The 15,192-nt window shown below is 44.9% G+C and overlaps 2 protein-coding genes across 3 annotated transcripts; one reads left to right on the forward strand and one right to left on the reverse strand.

The window, feature by feature from the left end:
* Nucleotides 1-800: 800 nt before the first annotated feature.
* LOC144115694 (P2X purinoceptor 7-like) lies at nt 801-4,499 on the forward strand. Of its 2 annotated transcripts, none has more exons than XM_077650166.1 (4): nt 801-1,258; nt 2,445-2,657; nt 2,715-2,881; nt 4,362-4,499. In XM_077650166.1, the coding sequence occupies exons 1-3, from the start codon at nt 1,095-1,097 to the stop codon at nt 2,878-2,880; spliced, it is 543 nt and encodes a 180-aa protein (XP_077506292.1). In that variant the 5' UTR covers nt 801-1,094; the 3' UTR covers nt 2,881; nt 4,362-4,499. The 2 variants fall into 2 exon arrangements, with proteins under 2 accessions (XP_077506292.1, XP_077506293.1); XM_077650167.1 differs by lacking the exon at nt 4,362-4,499 and adding an exon at nt 3,254-3,364.
* On the reverse strand, nt 3,687-7,884 carry LOC144115693 (uncharacterized). Its single transcript, XM_077650165.1, has 8 exons — nt 7,708-7,884; nt 7,468-7,632; nt 6,981-7,167; nt 6,636-6,878; nt 5,259-5,430; nt 4,569-4,717; nt 4,291-4,489; nt 3,687-3,798 (listed from the first exon to the last, which is right to left on the reverse strand). The coding sequence occupies exons 1-7, from the start codon at nt 7,858-7,860 to the stop codon at nt 4,323-4,325; spliced, it is 1,236 nt and encodes a 411-aa protein (XP_077506291.1). The 5' UTR covers nt 7,861-7,884; the 3' UTR covers nt 3,687-3,798; nt 4,291-4,322.
* Nucleotides 7,885-15,192: the final 7,308 nt, after the last annotated feature.

The following is a 15,192-nucleotide window of genomic DNA, read 5'->3' on the forward strand; positions in this document are numbered from 1 at the left end:
GCTATCTGCTATGGGCGTGTGTACAACAGCAACATGCAACAACATTTTATGAAGAATATTTATCTAAACAGGTCCACGACAACATGGGTATTTAAATAAAAATTACAAATAATCTCTTGTTAATAAAGTCACCAGAAGCTTGGGAGCTGTGTGGCCGCTAGGAGCACATATCTGGTTCAGGCAATGCAACCCGCATGAAAGGCTGCCCAGAGCACCCCTATTGCTAGCTGTTCTTGAAGAGGTGACCGAGTGGAGCACAGTGAGTACACTCTGACTACAAATAGCATTGAACGAGCTGAAGTTTTGCGTTCTTTGAAAATTCCGCAAAAGACAAATGTTCACTTTAATGTACATGGACGTGAAGTCGATATGGATATTTTTTGCAAAACCAACGAAGACTCCCCCATGTATGTTTTGAACCGTGTATGTTGTAACGTCAGCCCATAATATAAATAAGTAGGGTACGCGAGGCGTCACTGCCTCCAATTAAAAGTCGCTTCACAACCACAATACACACACACCATTTCAGTAAGGCGAAATGCAATGCGCGAGCTACGGAGCTGACATGGAGTTGTTTTTTTTCCAAACGCGATGGTTTCCGTAAGATGGACTTGATTAAGCAGAGTGGCTTTTTCTGTCAGGCGAGCCACGTAAAAAAAAGTGTAGACTACTTAGTTCTCCAGAACTGTTACACTCAGTTGCAAACAGATTACCTGATGACTCGGTTTCTAATAACTGATTTCTGAATGCTTTAAAGGGAGACTGAAGCACTTTTTGCAAAAACCGGGCTTGCGGCGGCACCTTACAGTTTTTGATGCTGCGAACTCGAATAGAGAACTGAAATTTGGTAAAAACAAGCGCTAGTTGTCGTTTTTAGCAGAAATACGCAGCCGGCGCCTCGGGGCACATCGCGGGTCGCGCCGCCGCCTCTGATTGGCCAAGAAGACGTGACGACACTTCGAGGACCGGCGAAGCGGCCGATATGGCTGCAGTGCTGCGTAGGCTGCGTTGCGTGCCGATTGCAGCTCTTCGCGGTGTTGTATAAGCGATTACAAGACACTTTTGGCTCTCACGTGAACATCGGGGTTATCCTTATGGAAGGCTTTCATTCCACAGTTCAGCTCGGTACTTCTCCTTACCTTTTTGAGCCTGACGCATCCCCGCAAGGGAGTTCTACTGCGCCCCCGTCGAGCGACAGTTCGTCGTTGGCCGCCAGCGAAAGCGACGAGGCATTTTTACGCGTGGGAAATGTGAACTGGTAAGTATCTCGATTGCTAATCGGTTCCCGCGCATATAGATGCTGTTTGTTGATGCGGCGTTGCTGCTGACGAGGCCCTACAGCGCGAGTGGCTCAGTGCGGCATTTCTTTATTACATTTGGTCGCGAGGAATACGCAGGTGTAGTATAGGTATAGAACACGGTCAGTGTTTGAGCGCGCTGGCAGAACACATTATCCCGGTTGTAAATGCAATTTATCGACAAATAAATTCAAGGAACAGGCTGCTACCGCAGTATTTGCGCGTGCTGTACGATAGCCTGATCGGCGTGCGACAGTCCGTTTTTAACATGCATTCTTCCAGTATACGCAAATTATTCAGCATGTGCACGTTTGTTTTTCATATCTTCAGAGTAATGCTGTAGGTTTCGGCGCGCTGGCGCATCTTTTTGGCACATCTGTTGCGAACACTCCGCGACGGGGCAGTGACCTATGCTGCGCGTCCTGTTTTATTTTGCTTTGCTGCACGTCGTTAGAAGGGGAGGACCAGTTTGAGCTTCCATGCACTTAGGTCTATCTCCCCGTTCGCGCTTGCGGCTTCCCTCGCCACCCCAGACGGCGGGGCTCTCTGCCGGCCTCGACCTTGGGCCCGTCCCCTGGGCGAGGGACGGTGCAGCCGCCTGGGGAGGAATTCTGGTATAAGGGAAAGACGTTGACATCAGTTTTGAGCTTTCCGACTCGTTCAAACTGACGAGCTGCAGTTAGCAATTTATTTTTACGCGTGAAAAGGGGCGCGGACATCTTGAGGGTGGACCGGCGAAGGGGGCTGCGCTCGTGGCAGGTTGTCTCTAGCTACTCCTAGCAGGCAGGCGCTCGGTCTGGCCGAGCGCGGAGGCAGCGACCGCTTGAGAGCTGGTGCAAGGCGCGCCAGTTCGACTGTTGGGACGCGGTGTCCCTCGCCTCTGTGCAGGCGATAGACTAAGTCGGCCGCGGGCAGTTGTGGCCGTATACTGACTCTTGTACCCATTTGTAAATAGCCTGTATAAAAGTTCTTCGTTTCTCACTAAATCGCTTCGCCTGCAAGTCGCATTCATCGAGGTGCTTTCAAGCGGTGCATTCAGTTTTGAAAACCACCGGCAAACTTTACTAATGCATAGTACGATTTTAGACTTCTTGCCTACAGGCTTGGCACTGAAGCATTACCGAAGCGTTTTACCTTCCTCTTCAGGTGTTCCTGCAAACACTGCGCAGTAATGACTGAAAAAGAAGACTGCCTATGTTGTCAAGAGGTCCCCGAAATTACTGGAAAGCAGAAGCGGGCGCGGTGCATCACAACAACAAAAAAATTCAAAGATGTATGCCTCAACAAAGCAGTCCTTGAAGTTGCACTGGCACGGCAGGAATCCAGGGCATCAAGAAACGACAGGGGCTCTGTGAACAAGTGAGGAGCACATGTGGTAGCTGGGTCAGTTTTATTGACATGCATTCTTTATTTTAGGAGGATGAGGTATGCTGCATATCGACAATTTGTCTACCTTGTGTGGAAAAGACTGGGCAGGCACAAGAGAGAAATCCTGCCGAGCTGCGTGCTCAGTGCTGTAAGAAAAAAATATCTTTCTGCTGATGGCAGTTATACAGGATTCAAGCACCCTTATACTTGCTGAGGTAAGTACACATTATAAAGCCTAAATAGCTAAGCACACAAGTCATTCCTCTAATTTGCAGTTATTTTTACCTCCTTCCAGAGTTTGTGCAAATGCCTAGAACATTCATGAAATAAATTTTCATTCATGGTTGGCAAAACCAGAGATAAAAACACACAGATGCTTTCAAAAAAGTAATTTATTTGCGAAGCTTCTGCAAGTCAGCATACATCTCGCCAGTAAGAATGTGAATCAAGTGGGCAGTAGAGACCATGCTACAGAATGAGGAGCATGGGAATGAAATTACCATTTCACTCCATTTGAAATAGTAATAAAAGAAAAGAAGAATGGAGAATATCTGGTGGTGGACTGGACGGCAGTATTATATGCGTAGGTGACGAAAGGAAGGACAAGGTCCCAGTTGGAATGGTCAGGACTGATATACATGGTGAGCATGTCAACAAATGTCCGGTTAAACCGTTCGGTGAGACCGTTGGACTTCAAGTCTATTTATGCTAACCTACAAATTGTCGAGAAATGCAGAAGGATAAAGCTTTTAGGATCATGCAGATACTGTCTTATAGTTTATGGTGTGTTCACCACAGTCTGTCGCTACTAATATTTTTTGGAAGACAGCAATGGCTGCTAAATATGTGGCAGTAGTGCATTGGTTCCTCTTTCATAATGGCAGATATGAAGTACAGCAGATTGAAATCTTAAAAAAATAAAGTGAAGAGAGAGCCTCAGTCCAGCGACCAGCGTTCCAACAAGAGGACTTGTCTTTGTCAGGTCAAGTGCGGTCATCATTGGCAGTGGTTATATAGGCCCTTCACTCTAAGGAGGATGGACTGGGGTTACGGTGGGGAGTGGAGTGAGGAGGGTGGGAAGGTGGCGCGCTTAGTCTTCAAACAGCTCTTGTCTAGCCATGGAGGCTGTCACCTACAGGTAGGAGAGAAGCGGGTTAGTAACCATACTGAGTTGAAAAGAATGCAAGAACAGACCCCCCTTTTTCCAAAAAAAATGCAACAGAATCTAAATGAACAACGGCAATAAAACAATAAAAGAAAAACAGCTAAGGGAGCAAAAAAATGCCACGAAGGAAAGAATAGAGGCCTTAAAGTGGTTGTCAAGGTTGCATTCTTTTTCCTTGTAATCTATGCAATCCCCAGCATATAGTGCAAAGTGGTATACGTACTTTTTAGTGGCTGCATGATTTCGCCTACTCTGCCTTCTTGTGTTTAGTGATATCTGTTTTTCATTTTTTTTACAAACTAAACATTTTAGTAACTAGTACTCCCTAATTAAACTACACGGTGCATGTCATCACATCCTTTGCTGTACATTTTTACCTGTCACAATGGCTATCAAGGGCTTTGGCTGCTCAACCCACGTTCAGATTTGGGACATGTGGTAAACCCCCATACTACTTACCAGCATTTTCTCTGCAGATCATGAGAGGCTGATCATTGCCTATTGAATCTTGACTTTCTTTTCTCGACCAGCTTCTCCTTTGGGACCTTTGGAAAACTGCTGCTGAGTGGTGGGCGAGATTCTGGGGCAGTTTTCCTTTCCTGGGGCTGCGTGCTCTCAGCCATGGCCACAACCTTGTCGAGGAGGCATTTGACGTAGCCTGTGTGAGCATTTCATTTTGTAGATTGTGCAATATTCACTTTCTTCATGACCAAATAAACTAGGTGGTGCAAGCTTACCATGAGTGGGTGGCTCCTTTACTGGACAAGCTGTTGGGTCACCACCTGCTGCCTTTGGGTAACGCACGCACCATCGAAGTGTGCCATCCTTTGTGCGTGCCTGACCACGTCCACTGTTCTCATTGTAATGAAGTGCAGCAAGTTGGGTCCTGAAAAAGTTGCACAGGACCGTGTGAAAACGTGTAAACGTGTAACATATATAAAAAGTCCAACCGTAAAGATCATGCAACAAAAGAAGGTCACTGATGGATGTTAAGCACAGCACCATGTTAGCAATTAGTGCTTAAAAGCACCATGAGCACGCATGATGAAGCAAAGAACTACTTTTGAAGAGCGAACAGAACAATGCATCGCCTCAGTTGCTGGGCAAATTGAAAATGAAAATGCAGTTCTTGTATGGTAAACACAGCCAAAACTAAATGCTCACAAAGTGTCGGCACGTAAAATTCCTTCCGATTCGCTCGACTCTGTTTTTAATTTCTGTTTAGACGACGTAAGAAATGATGCAGCTATTGACAATTTCAGTAAGTGTAATTTAAGATGGGCACCTTTTCATATAGTTCTGGCACGTGCCTACATGCCTTTCACTTTTCTATAGATGCGTTTAACATTTGTTTTGTTTAACACAATTGTTTTGTGATATCGATGGTTTCTCACTGTGAAAATAGAGTATAGAAGACAACAGCTTACCTGGCCCTCATTCCTGAATACGAATAATGGTAGGTCTTCGGTGTAAAATGGACTAGAAGGCTATGAAAAGCCTCTAATCCATATGTTTGATGTCTGGTGGATAGCCGTGGCATGTCTTGCAGAAGGGCCTTAGACTTTGCAATGTCTTCTAGCTTCTGGAAAGCTTCTGATTCTAAAAGGAAACGGCTATTATCATCTCTTTGTATAGCTCTAAGCGTGCGGCTTGCTGTATGCTCCTGCATCAACCAGTTAAAAAATATTTCAGTGCACCTGTAAATAAACTTCTGTTCAGTAATGAGCCACTTATAAGTTTCGATAGTTTTAATAAACATTGGCATTTGAGGTGCACTGTAATAAATGGTATGGAAGAAATTTAAACAGCCATTATTTAACTAGCTCATGAAGCTTTTCATGTAAATCCTGCTGCACCGCACAGGTTGCTCAAAATTTTGGAATCCCGTCTATTACACTCGACAACGATAGGTTGTCCAGCCCTCCATTCCATTCCCTGCCATTTCCTCTTGATTTCTGCTAGGATGTCATTAACTCGTTCATATCGTAACGTTGCACTTTTCACTTTCCACAGCTTGCAGCATTGTACTCAATCTAAGTTCAACCTTTTTTGCTAATTTTGTTTCTGCACCATAATAGTGAGTACTGGTAAGATACAGCTTTTGTACAATTTGCTCTTGAGGGATACTGGTAAATTACCATTCATGATTTCAGCATACCTGCCAAATGCACTGCTCCTTATTCTTATTATCCTATTTCTTTCACTCTCATGGTCTGGATGTGCGGTCATTACACACTAATAAGATCTCTTCCCTTCGCGCTTTTAAAGTTTCACTGCCTATCACAAACCACTGCTCGCTTCAGAGACTTGGACATTGCTTAAGTTCTCTGCATAAAGTTTTTAGACCCACTGTTCTGCTTTGCCCGTCAAGGTCATCGATCATGCTTTGCAGTTTGTTCAGAAATCATTTTTCGAAAGCGCTAAAACAAAACGGACAAAGAAGGAACAGACATGGACAAGCACTCATCCCCGTCTGTTCCTTTTTGTCCATGTTGTTTTAGCACTTTCGAAAAATGACAAACGTGCGCCAGCTAGCCCGATCCGCCACTCTTCTGGAGTTTCGAGTTCTTTAGCAAGGCAACGTCATCACCAAATTGCATTAACTCTTATCGCCAGTTCTTCTCATTTGAGGTCAGTGATTACCTTCTGTAAACATACAGTGAATAGTACTCTAGAGATTGTGTCTCCCTACCTGAAACCCTCTCTTATTGGAAATTATTACTTTATATATCATAGTTAGATGTGCCTTATTATGCTTTGCTAGGGCCTTTCACATATTTTCATTACAAAATGTAATAATATACCTTCTCTGAGCCACTGCTTTGGTTCGATGTCACCATGCAAGCACATGGGGAACAATGCCTGGTCGTGTGTGTGGATGTCCCTTATGTGGTTGAGAAGTGACAACCATTTAGGCACAATGAGTTGTGCTTTGCCTTCGCTGGATGCTGCCGCCCAATACAGGTGGTTGCACACAGACTTGATCCAGGGTGCAAGTTCCTTGCAGCTATTTTGTTTTGCAGCTGTGTGCAGCTTCTTGGTGATACCTAAAATGCATATTAGAAAAAATAGAACTAATGTAATATATTCCATAAATACGCTAAAAATAACATTTTATCAGCCACTGTAAAGCAGCAGCTGCTAGATACCTTTTGCCATGTGCCACACGTCAAACTCGTGGGTGATTGCAGCTTTGTTGTTGCGGAGAAAGCACTTGATCTGTGTATGACGGTCAGTCACCAGCACTGCTACTTTGATGTTCGCACTCTCCAGAAAAGCAAGGCCTTGTTTCAGGCCTTCCAACTCCATGCGACAGCTGCCGCCAGCATCATTGGACTGTGGAATGATAATGGCAAAGGATATTGAGTTTGATGCGCTGCGTGTCTATCAGTTAAAAAAAAAGACTGCATGTGTTGAGGTCTCTCCTTCCCAGGTGTTTAAGTATTTTTACGAGAATACATCTTTGTATTTCTAACAATGGTAGTGCTATGCTGATGGGGATTCAAGGATAAACCCATGGCAATGCATGTGCTGTAGAAAGAAGTCACCATATTTAAGTGTTGCGTTAGTTCATTTGGCAGCATTAGTGAGCTATAAACATTTACAGAATGTTGCTGTAGCACAGTGGAAACGCACCTGCACGACTTCAAAATGCAAGACTTTGTGGCGTTCAACGTCCATCAGAGTATACGTGCCATATTTGGCACTAAATCCTGGCGAATCAGATCGTCCATCTCCAGCAAGGTTCACCTGTTGGCCTTGCAGCTCTTGGAGCAGACTTTTCTGCTCTTCTTTCCAAACCTGAAAAAAAAAAATCAGTGTGCATTGAACCTTGATCATGCAAAAAAAGCTGGAAACTTCTTCATGACTCCTTACCCTGTCAATTGCAGGCCACAGATATGAACGCTGGATTGTAAAAAACGTCCTGTTGCTCACAACTGGTACACCAATTGAAGCCAGCATTCTCAGTGTAGCTGTTGGATTGCTTCCAGAGAAGAGAACTGCTGCGCAAAGCTGCACGTTGAGCATCGGCTGCTGTTTTTTGATGTCCTGATTACACCAGTACAAGTGGCCCGATGCGCACTCCCCATAGACTTTTAGAAGTGTGCCTTCACACTCAAATCTGACTGCCCGAGGAGCGAGGCATTCTGTGCACAGCTGGAAAAGTTTCCAAAGGTACTTCTCCTGTACCAAAAAAATTTTGTTGCCGGAGTCATCTGTGGAGTTTCCAACACATCCCTGCCTGGAAGAGAATGGGCAAATTTTCAATTGCACTGGACGGCCTAAACACGCTACCTCGCATGAAAAAAATTAGGAGTGAATGTTTATGGCACCAGAGTAAAAGAAGGGTAAACAGGTGTTTATCATACTATTTACAAATCACATACTTCTCTTCAAATTCTTCACATGGGCTGTAGTCCTCATCATCGTAGTTCTCATCTCCACCTTCGTCTTCTGTGGTGTTCTCATTTTCAATCGCCTCTCTCTGGATTGGCATGGTCGTTTGAGTAGCTGCGTCTATCATGGGACTACCAACCTGAATGCCTAAAAGTCATGCGACATGTGCACCTGCATTTAGTAGTTGTTACCACTGGATTCAATGTAGAATATGCGGAAATTTTTGTACAATTGAAAACCTCTATAGCGCTTTGCCCCCTTCCCCATCAATATTATACAAATGCATGAATCGAAAAAGTATGCTGATTGTGGAGCCACATACCAATAGATACAGTATGCGGTTTTGTCTGAGAGTGGCGTGATGCTGTGCTTCTTTTCACACATGCCTGTACAGCTTTGCTTTGTGTTGATGGCCACACTGTTGCTTGGACAGACTTGTGTCTTCCCCCCTCACAAGACTCTGTCAGTTTGACCTCCGGCGGCACATCCTGTGCTGCATCTGAAATAATGAGCAGGTTATCATGTAATGCCTTGTATTACTCTGCTTGGTCAAGATTGGTCATTACCAGTAAGAGCGAGGATACTTAGTTGCATTGCACAGTTTTCTTGTGGCATTGCACAGAGATCTGCTGCAGCTTCTGTTGTGACATCTGCAACAGAGGCTGAGACATGATTTGATGCACACGAGATCCATGCATAACTAAATGTTCAGACTGAATGTAGCGTCATTACTTGTTGAGTTATCAGAGGAACTGCCCAGTTTTGGATCAAGTGTTTGCACGCTTGATCCTTCTCCAAGCAGTTCTGCAAGGACCTGAAAGGATAAAAAGTGTACTGGACCACTGAATTGCTCTTCACTGAAAATTTTTCTATGAAAGCAAGAAAGCCGCGTATGTGATGTCGTTCTCGGCTGTTAGGTGATCATCGAAATGGATGTTTACCTCGTAAGAATAGCATGACGCCTGCCGACTTATCGCATTTGCATAACCACATCGGAATTGGACAGATTTAAAAAAGTGTGAAGCTAGCGGTTAGGGTCATAGGGGAATAGCGAGGCGCCAGTGCGCATTCGCAGGGCAGTTACCAGAGTGGTGCTATTGTCCTGCGCCTGCGCTGTGGCTCCTCGCTATTCCCCTGTGACCCTAATCGGCAGCTTCACCCTATTTTAAATGTCTCTATTAACTTCTAGTCCGTTCTGCGTCCCGCCGCTGCCAGAATAAGTCCGACGCCGCGCACCTGTGTTTCAAAGCCAAGCTTCAACTCGCCCAGGCTCTGTCGAGTATTTCCGTTTCAGATTGCGTACCTAATGATTCAAGGCGAAGCAGCAACGGGTGGGAAATCACGACGCCGCATGTGAACAGCTTCGACATTTGTTTGCTTCGACGCGTCGGACCAAACCTCGCTCAGCGCGCCCCAAGACCTGGCCAACCTGGCAGTGCCACTGCTCCGCAGGGGCTTCCCGAGCATGTCAGGCACAGCAGTGGGCTTTCTTCAATTGCCTGTCCCGTCTGCACGCGAAGAATCACCAGCGGTGTTTCGTTGATTAATTAACGTTTAGCACAGGGGTCTCTATAGCATATCCCCTTGCGCGAGAAAAGGAAACTCGCCAGTACAGCCGCGCGCGGCGCATGCAGCTGTGCCCTACCATCGCGGGATCGCTCTCCATGTGGGCGAATCACAGTCAACGCTTCATGCCACGCTCCACACAAAAATGAGACCTGAATTTCCGCGAAGTAATGAATTTAAAATCGGAAGTAGAAGCACTCACCTCTTGTTTCCTTCTTTTAGCAAATGCACTTCTTGGCGGTGGCGACATGCTTTTTTTGTGCGAAAATACTGAAGGAACCGCGTCATGGTTCAGCCTTGCCCCTCTGACAGAAATCCCTAGCGATCGCATTAGGGACAAGCTCTGCGCGTAGTCGCTGTCACGAAAGTGCTTCGAGCAAAGTACGCTTGCTTTGGTCGGCTTGAAATTCTTCCTCTTCACAGCCACGACCCACTGCGCTGCGAGCTTTTGATCTTTCGGGAAAGTGTGGAAGACGACATCGTCGCGGCCGTAGGTGCTCGTACACCCGAATGCACAGCAGTACCTCATGTTCGATCGCCTGCACGGGGTCGGGTGCTCAAAACTTGGCTGGAACACTTTGTGAGTACGTCCACAGCGCAGCCAACACGAGGAACAACGCGCACTGAAAGCACAGTCCGGCGACTAGGGAGAGTCTCCGACTCCTCATAATGACGTCACACGGGCCGACAAGGAGGCGGTTCTCCTCTCCGCTGTTTCCCTCTCCTGCGCTCTCTAGGGACGCGGGAGATTTGAACGGCGTGATTTCAATCTGTGATTGCGCCGGTGCTTTTGCAACAATTGAAAAAATAACTTCACAGACATGGTCAACAATGAGTATACTTCAAAAGCCTCGTAGGTTAGCAGATTTGAAAACCGCCTCAGTCTCCCTTTAATTAACAAGCAGTATAAGAATTGCTTTGAAGAAAAACATGATATCCTCGACACTGTATTTTAGTCGAATTTTCAATATCTATTGAAGGTACCAGCATGTTTGCTTGCTTTGAAGGCGCATTTGTCAATATGAGCGATAGGAAGTTTTGAGGCAGCCCACAGTTTTGTTTCTATGCTAATTGCCTCGTCCTGATTATCAGCTACAATACTAATGGCATACATCACTGTAGATGCAGCTATAATTTCCGAACAAAAGCCTAGTTTTGCGGCGCAGGCGGTCAGATCGCATCCGCAAGGTAACGGCGCCGTCAATTTACTGCATTCTATGCGAAAAATTCAAGATTATAATTTATTTCCCGTCGTCAAACTAAAAACACTACACAGTTGGCTGCATGACTCTTGCGGTAGTTCTTCACTTAAAATGTAACAGCGAAAGCTCCTGATGACATGGTACTTTTACTCACTTTGAAACTCCTGGTTCAAGGGACACGGTCATTTGGAGACTGTTGCATAAATAATTGTAGCGCTTTCGCCGGCTGCGGAGCTTGCCAAACGTGTCGTTGGGCTGCTTGACAGAGAATATCGCCTGAGTGACGGAAACTACGTCACGTTCTTATGCACGAATTGCTTTCCAAATCCTGCGCCGGATCTTCCCGGTCTCCAGGTTGCGAAATTTTCTGCAGTCTCGCCCACCGCGCAGTGTAACAGACAGAACGGCGTTTGCGAGGGCTGCTGCGACGAAACTTCCATTCGAGTAGAAGCTGAAGCTGCCTAACGCCGTGGAGCACGGGCGGAATAGAGAGACTAAGCCTTTCAGGGCAAAACAATAAAAAAAGATGACGTCCCGATTTTGCCCTTCTGCTTTTCTTCAATTGTCGCTCGGCGGAAAAATGCTGATGGCAGCACGTTCTCAGCAGTTTTCCTGGAAACTGTAGCTGTTGCGTAAACTTTGTCAGTGAGCTAATGATGTCACTCGGACCACTGGAGGGTTGAGTGAGATCATTATTGCTGAAAATAAAAAGATTTGCTTTCCCCCGTCATAAGCTCTCTGACTCCTCATATCCCACAAGCACATTTTGTGCTGTGGGTTTGAGCTTCGTGCATTCTTTCCTGGTATGGGTAAGGAAAGAAGGATTGGAATGAAAACTGCAGCATTCACTAAGAATGCACAATAAAAAACCGCGCTCTTCGTACGTCTCACTTTGGAAGACACAAAATCTAAGAATATCGTGTACTTGTTCTGATGGGAGCGGTAGCGATTAACTGCATAGAAATCTCATAGCAGCCTAGTTACAGAGACCTTAACACCGTTGAGCGAGCTCGGGTTGCACGACCACGCTGCATGCACTGCTATACAGTGGCACTTTAACAAGAAAGATAGCACCGTGCTTGAAGCACTTAAGAACAGGCGCACTCCGTGGACGCCCCGAAAAACACACCGAGTTCCGCCTCCTCAAAGAGGCAGTTGCTTAAAACGCGATTAGAGAAACGAATATATGCTTCGAATTCTCAATATTCTACAGTGATACCGGTTCGATCATGTATTTTTCCTGCTTATGTAAAGTGACCAGGGATTAGGTGTCAATATCGAGCATATGAAGTTTGATACCGCTGAGAATTTCTTTTCGGTGTTCCTTGCCTCTAATGTCACTTCAGCTCTAGTAAACCTCATTAACGCGTTTAAAGTAAGGTAGATCAGTGCGTGATTTGCGCGCACAGCGATGTACATCAAATCGCGTCATTCTCTGGCCCACGTCCCCCGTGATATTCCCCGTCGCACCTTCGCTGCTGTGCTCAACTTTCTTCGTTGCTCCAGCCAAGGCAGACCAGAAAAGGTCACGTGGCATGTTCGCCATGGTGTCACGCGATTTTATGGACTTCGCTATGCGCACAACAGGCGCGTGGGTCATTGCTAAAATACGTGCTAAAATTTTGTTCAGCCACAGCGGCGAAGGTAATCCCGTTCACAAAATTTTGAAAACTACTATGTCTATTTCTTATGACCAGCTAAAGTCTTTAAACGCAATCAGTTGCCTATCCGTAACAAAAGTGAACTACAAACATTAGTTCATCGCACTAGTATTCACCATGATTCAACTGTTTTCTGGTGTCCACCAACATTGGTAATACTAGTAGAAGCGTCTGCCTACGTCAGAAACCTATTTTTAAAAGTTATTGGCAGGCTTCCATGGAACACCTGGTACCGGGTGTTTTACCTAACATGTTCTGAAATTAAAAAAAAATAGGCTTTTTGAATTAGAAGAACGTGTTTTACGACGTAGCACTCTCTGTGATGCAGAGCATGAGAAAACAGTTTAGACCTGCTAACTAGTAGGCTGGTTAACTAATTTTGAGGAGTTAACTTTCTAACCATTACTATTAGCCTGGTTATTTAATAAGAGCCGTGCAGCTTACCTTGATTAATGAAACTTTTTGCTGGGCGAGTTGGTTAATTTTATTTGAGGGGGTACTTGTAGCGCGACAAAAAACAGACAAGGGACAGAAGATGACAGGGACAAGCGCTACTCTCAACTGGTTTTATTGAAAGATCGAGCGCACACATTTATACATTTTCTCTTTTCCTTCAAGAACACAATCACCAGAACACTCATGCGAATGACACGCAAATTTCATACGCTTGCATCAGATCAGGATATTTAAAAAACTTATACTCGTTAGAGTACATCTTCACCGAAGGGCTGCTGACGCAGTCCGACCCTTTCTTTTTGATATGTAACGCCTCTATCAGTACCCGCGTTAGCGCGTCATTGCCTCGACCAATGACCTTTGTCTTATTTAGGAATGGTGAGCACTCGCAAGACTTGCAGTGGGCTACCAAATTAGTTCCACACCCATTCTCGAGGCATTTTTCATGCTAGCGCAGGCGCTTGTTCAGGCATCGCCCGGACTGACCGATATGCACTTTGCCACATGAGATTGGAATCTGATACACAATTCCCATCTTCCAACCAACTTATATGGGTGCTCATACCTCATTTCGGATTCTTTTCTCTACTTTTTTCTTCATTAACCTTTGGGCAGACGCTGTTTAGCTTGCAGGGCGCCGAAAAAACAACAAGAATTCTGTATTTATTTGCCAATTTGTTCATGTTGTGGGCCACGCGATGCGAATACGGAATCACTGGTGGCCTTATGTTTTTTTTCCCTTCTTACTTTCTTATTCTTTTGCAGCAGTGTTTATGCACCATAGCCAAAAGAGACAAAAGAAACCCTGCTGATAGCAGCCTAGACACTTGGAAATAAAACAATTCCTGGACAGCATGATTACAGGACTAATTGATGGCTTCTTCAATGCACATGGTCGCAACGGCTCTTTCTACTGCCTTAGAATGCGCTGAGTGAAACGACATTATTTCTTTCTGGGAACGAGGTTTATAGCCCCAGCAAGCATGCACATCATGAACAGAAATCTGAAGATTTAAATACTGGAACTTGTTGTCTACGGCAACCTCAGGAGTGTAGTTAAGCCACCTTTCATACTTTCTAAAAGTAGCTAAAATTTCCTCCAGTCTCGTGGTAGGTAAAAGTTTCTAGTTTTTCTAAAAAGATTAAAAAACCATCTACGTAGCTCAAAACTAATTACTTTTTCTTGTCTCAAATGCAATCAATGGATTAGAAAAATATTTTGCACAAAGCAGGCGCCACACATGACCCAATATATGCCACTGTTTTGCACAAACTATCTACGTTCGAAAGTGACAACCGTTGCGCCCAGATAAAATTCAAGAAGCGACATGAAGCTCTCAACAGTTACGCCAGCTGCATTCCGAAAAGCTATCCCCCATTTTCTTTGTTTATTGTAATACCCACAGCGCCACAAGTGGCATTACAGTGGGGGGGAATAACACATCATACAAACGAAAAGAAAGGTAACAAAGTGCAGCACATACAATGGAACCATGATGCAACAGTAATACAGCCTAAAAAAAGCATTCACAGAGATCAAGAGAATAAATCACCTGACGTTATTAATACCACCTCTACAGAGAGCCGGTTCCCATCTCTTATAGACCTAGGGAAAAAAGCATATTTGTACATCTCTGATTTACAGTTAATTTCCTTAACTTTTAATCGATGGTCACGACGTAGCGAAATATAGTTTGGTGAATGGATGTACTGGTCACGGTTTATGCCAGTATTGGAATAGTAAATACTATAAAAAAATTTTAACCTCAAACAATACCTACGTTTTTCAAGCGTCTTCCATCCCAGCGAGTTTTTTGCACGTGAAACGCTAAAGCTCCTAGTATAGTTGTTAAAGACATATCGGATACCCAAGTTTTGTACCCTCTCAAGTTTATCTATATCCGTTTTATGCCAAGGGTCCCATACTGCGCAGGCATATTCGAGAACCGAGCGAACGTTTGTTATAAAAAGTAACTCTTGGTTCTAAAGGGAATTGCTTGGTGTTACGCCTTAAAAAACCAAGAACGCGACACGCCTTTCCTGTTACATAGTCGACATGTCGTCTCCAGATTAGGTTG

Source organism: Amblyomma americanum, chromosome 1 (assembly GCF_052857255.1).
Source record: "Amblyomma americanum isolate KBUSLIRL-KWMA chromosome 1, ASM5285725v1, whole genome shotgun sequence".
In the NCBI taxonomy this organism is placed as follows: Eukaryota; Metazoa; Arthropoda; class Arachnida; order Ixodida; family Ixodidae; genus Amblyomma; species Amblyomma americanum.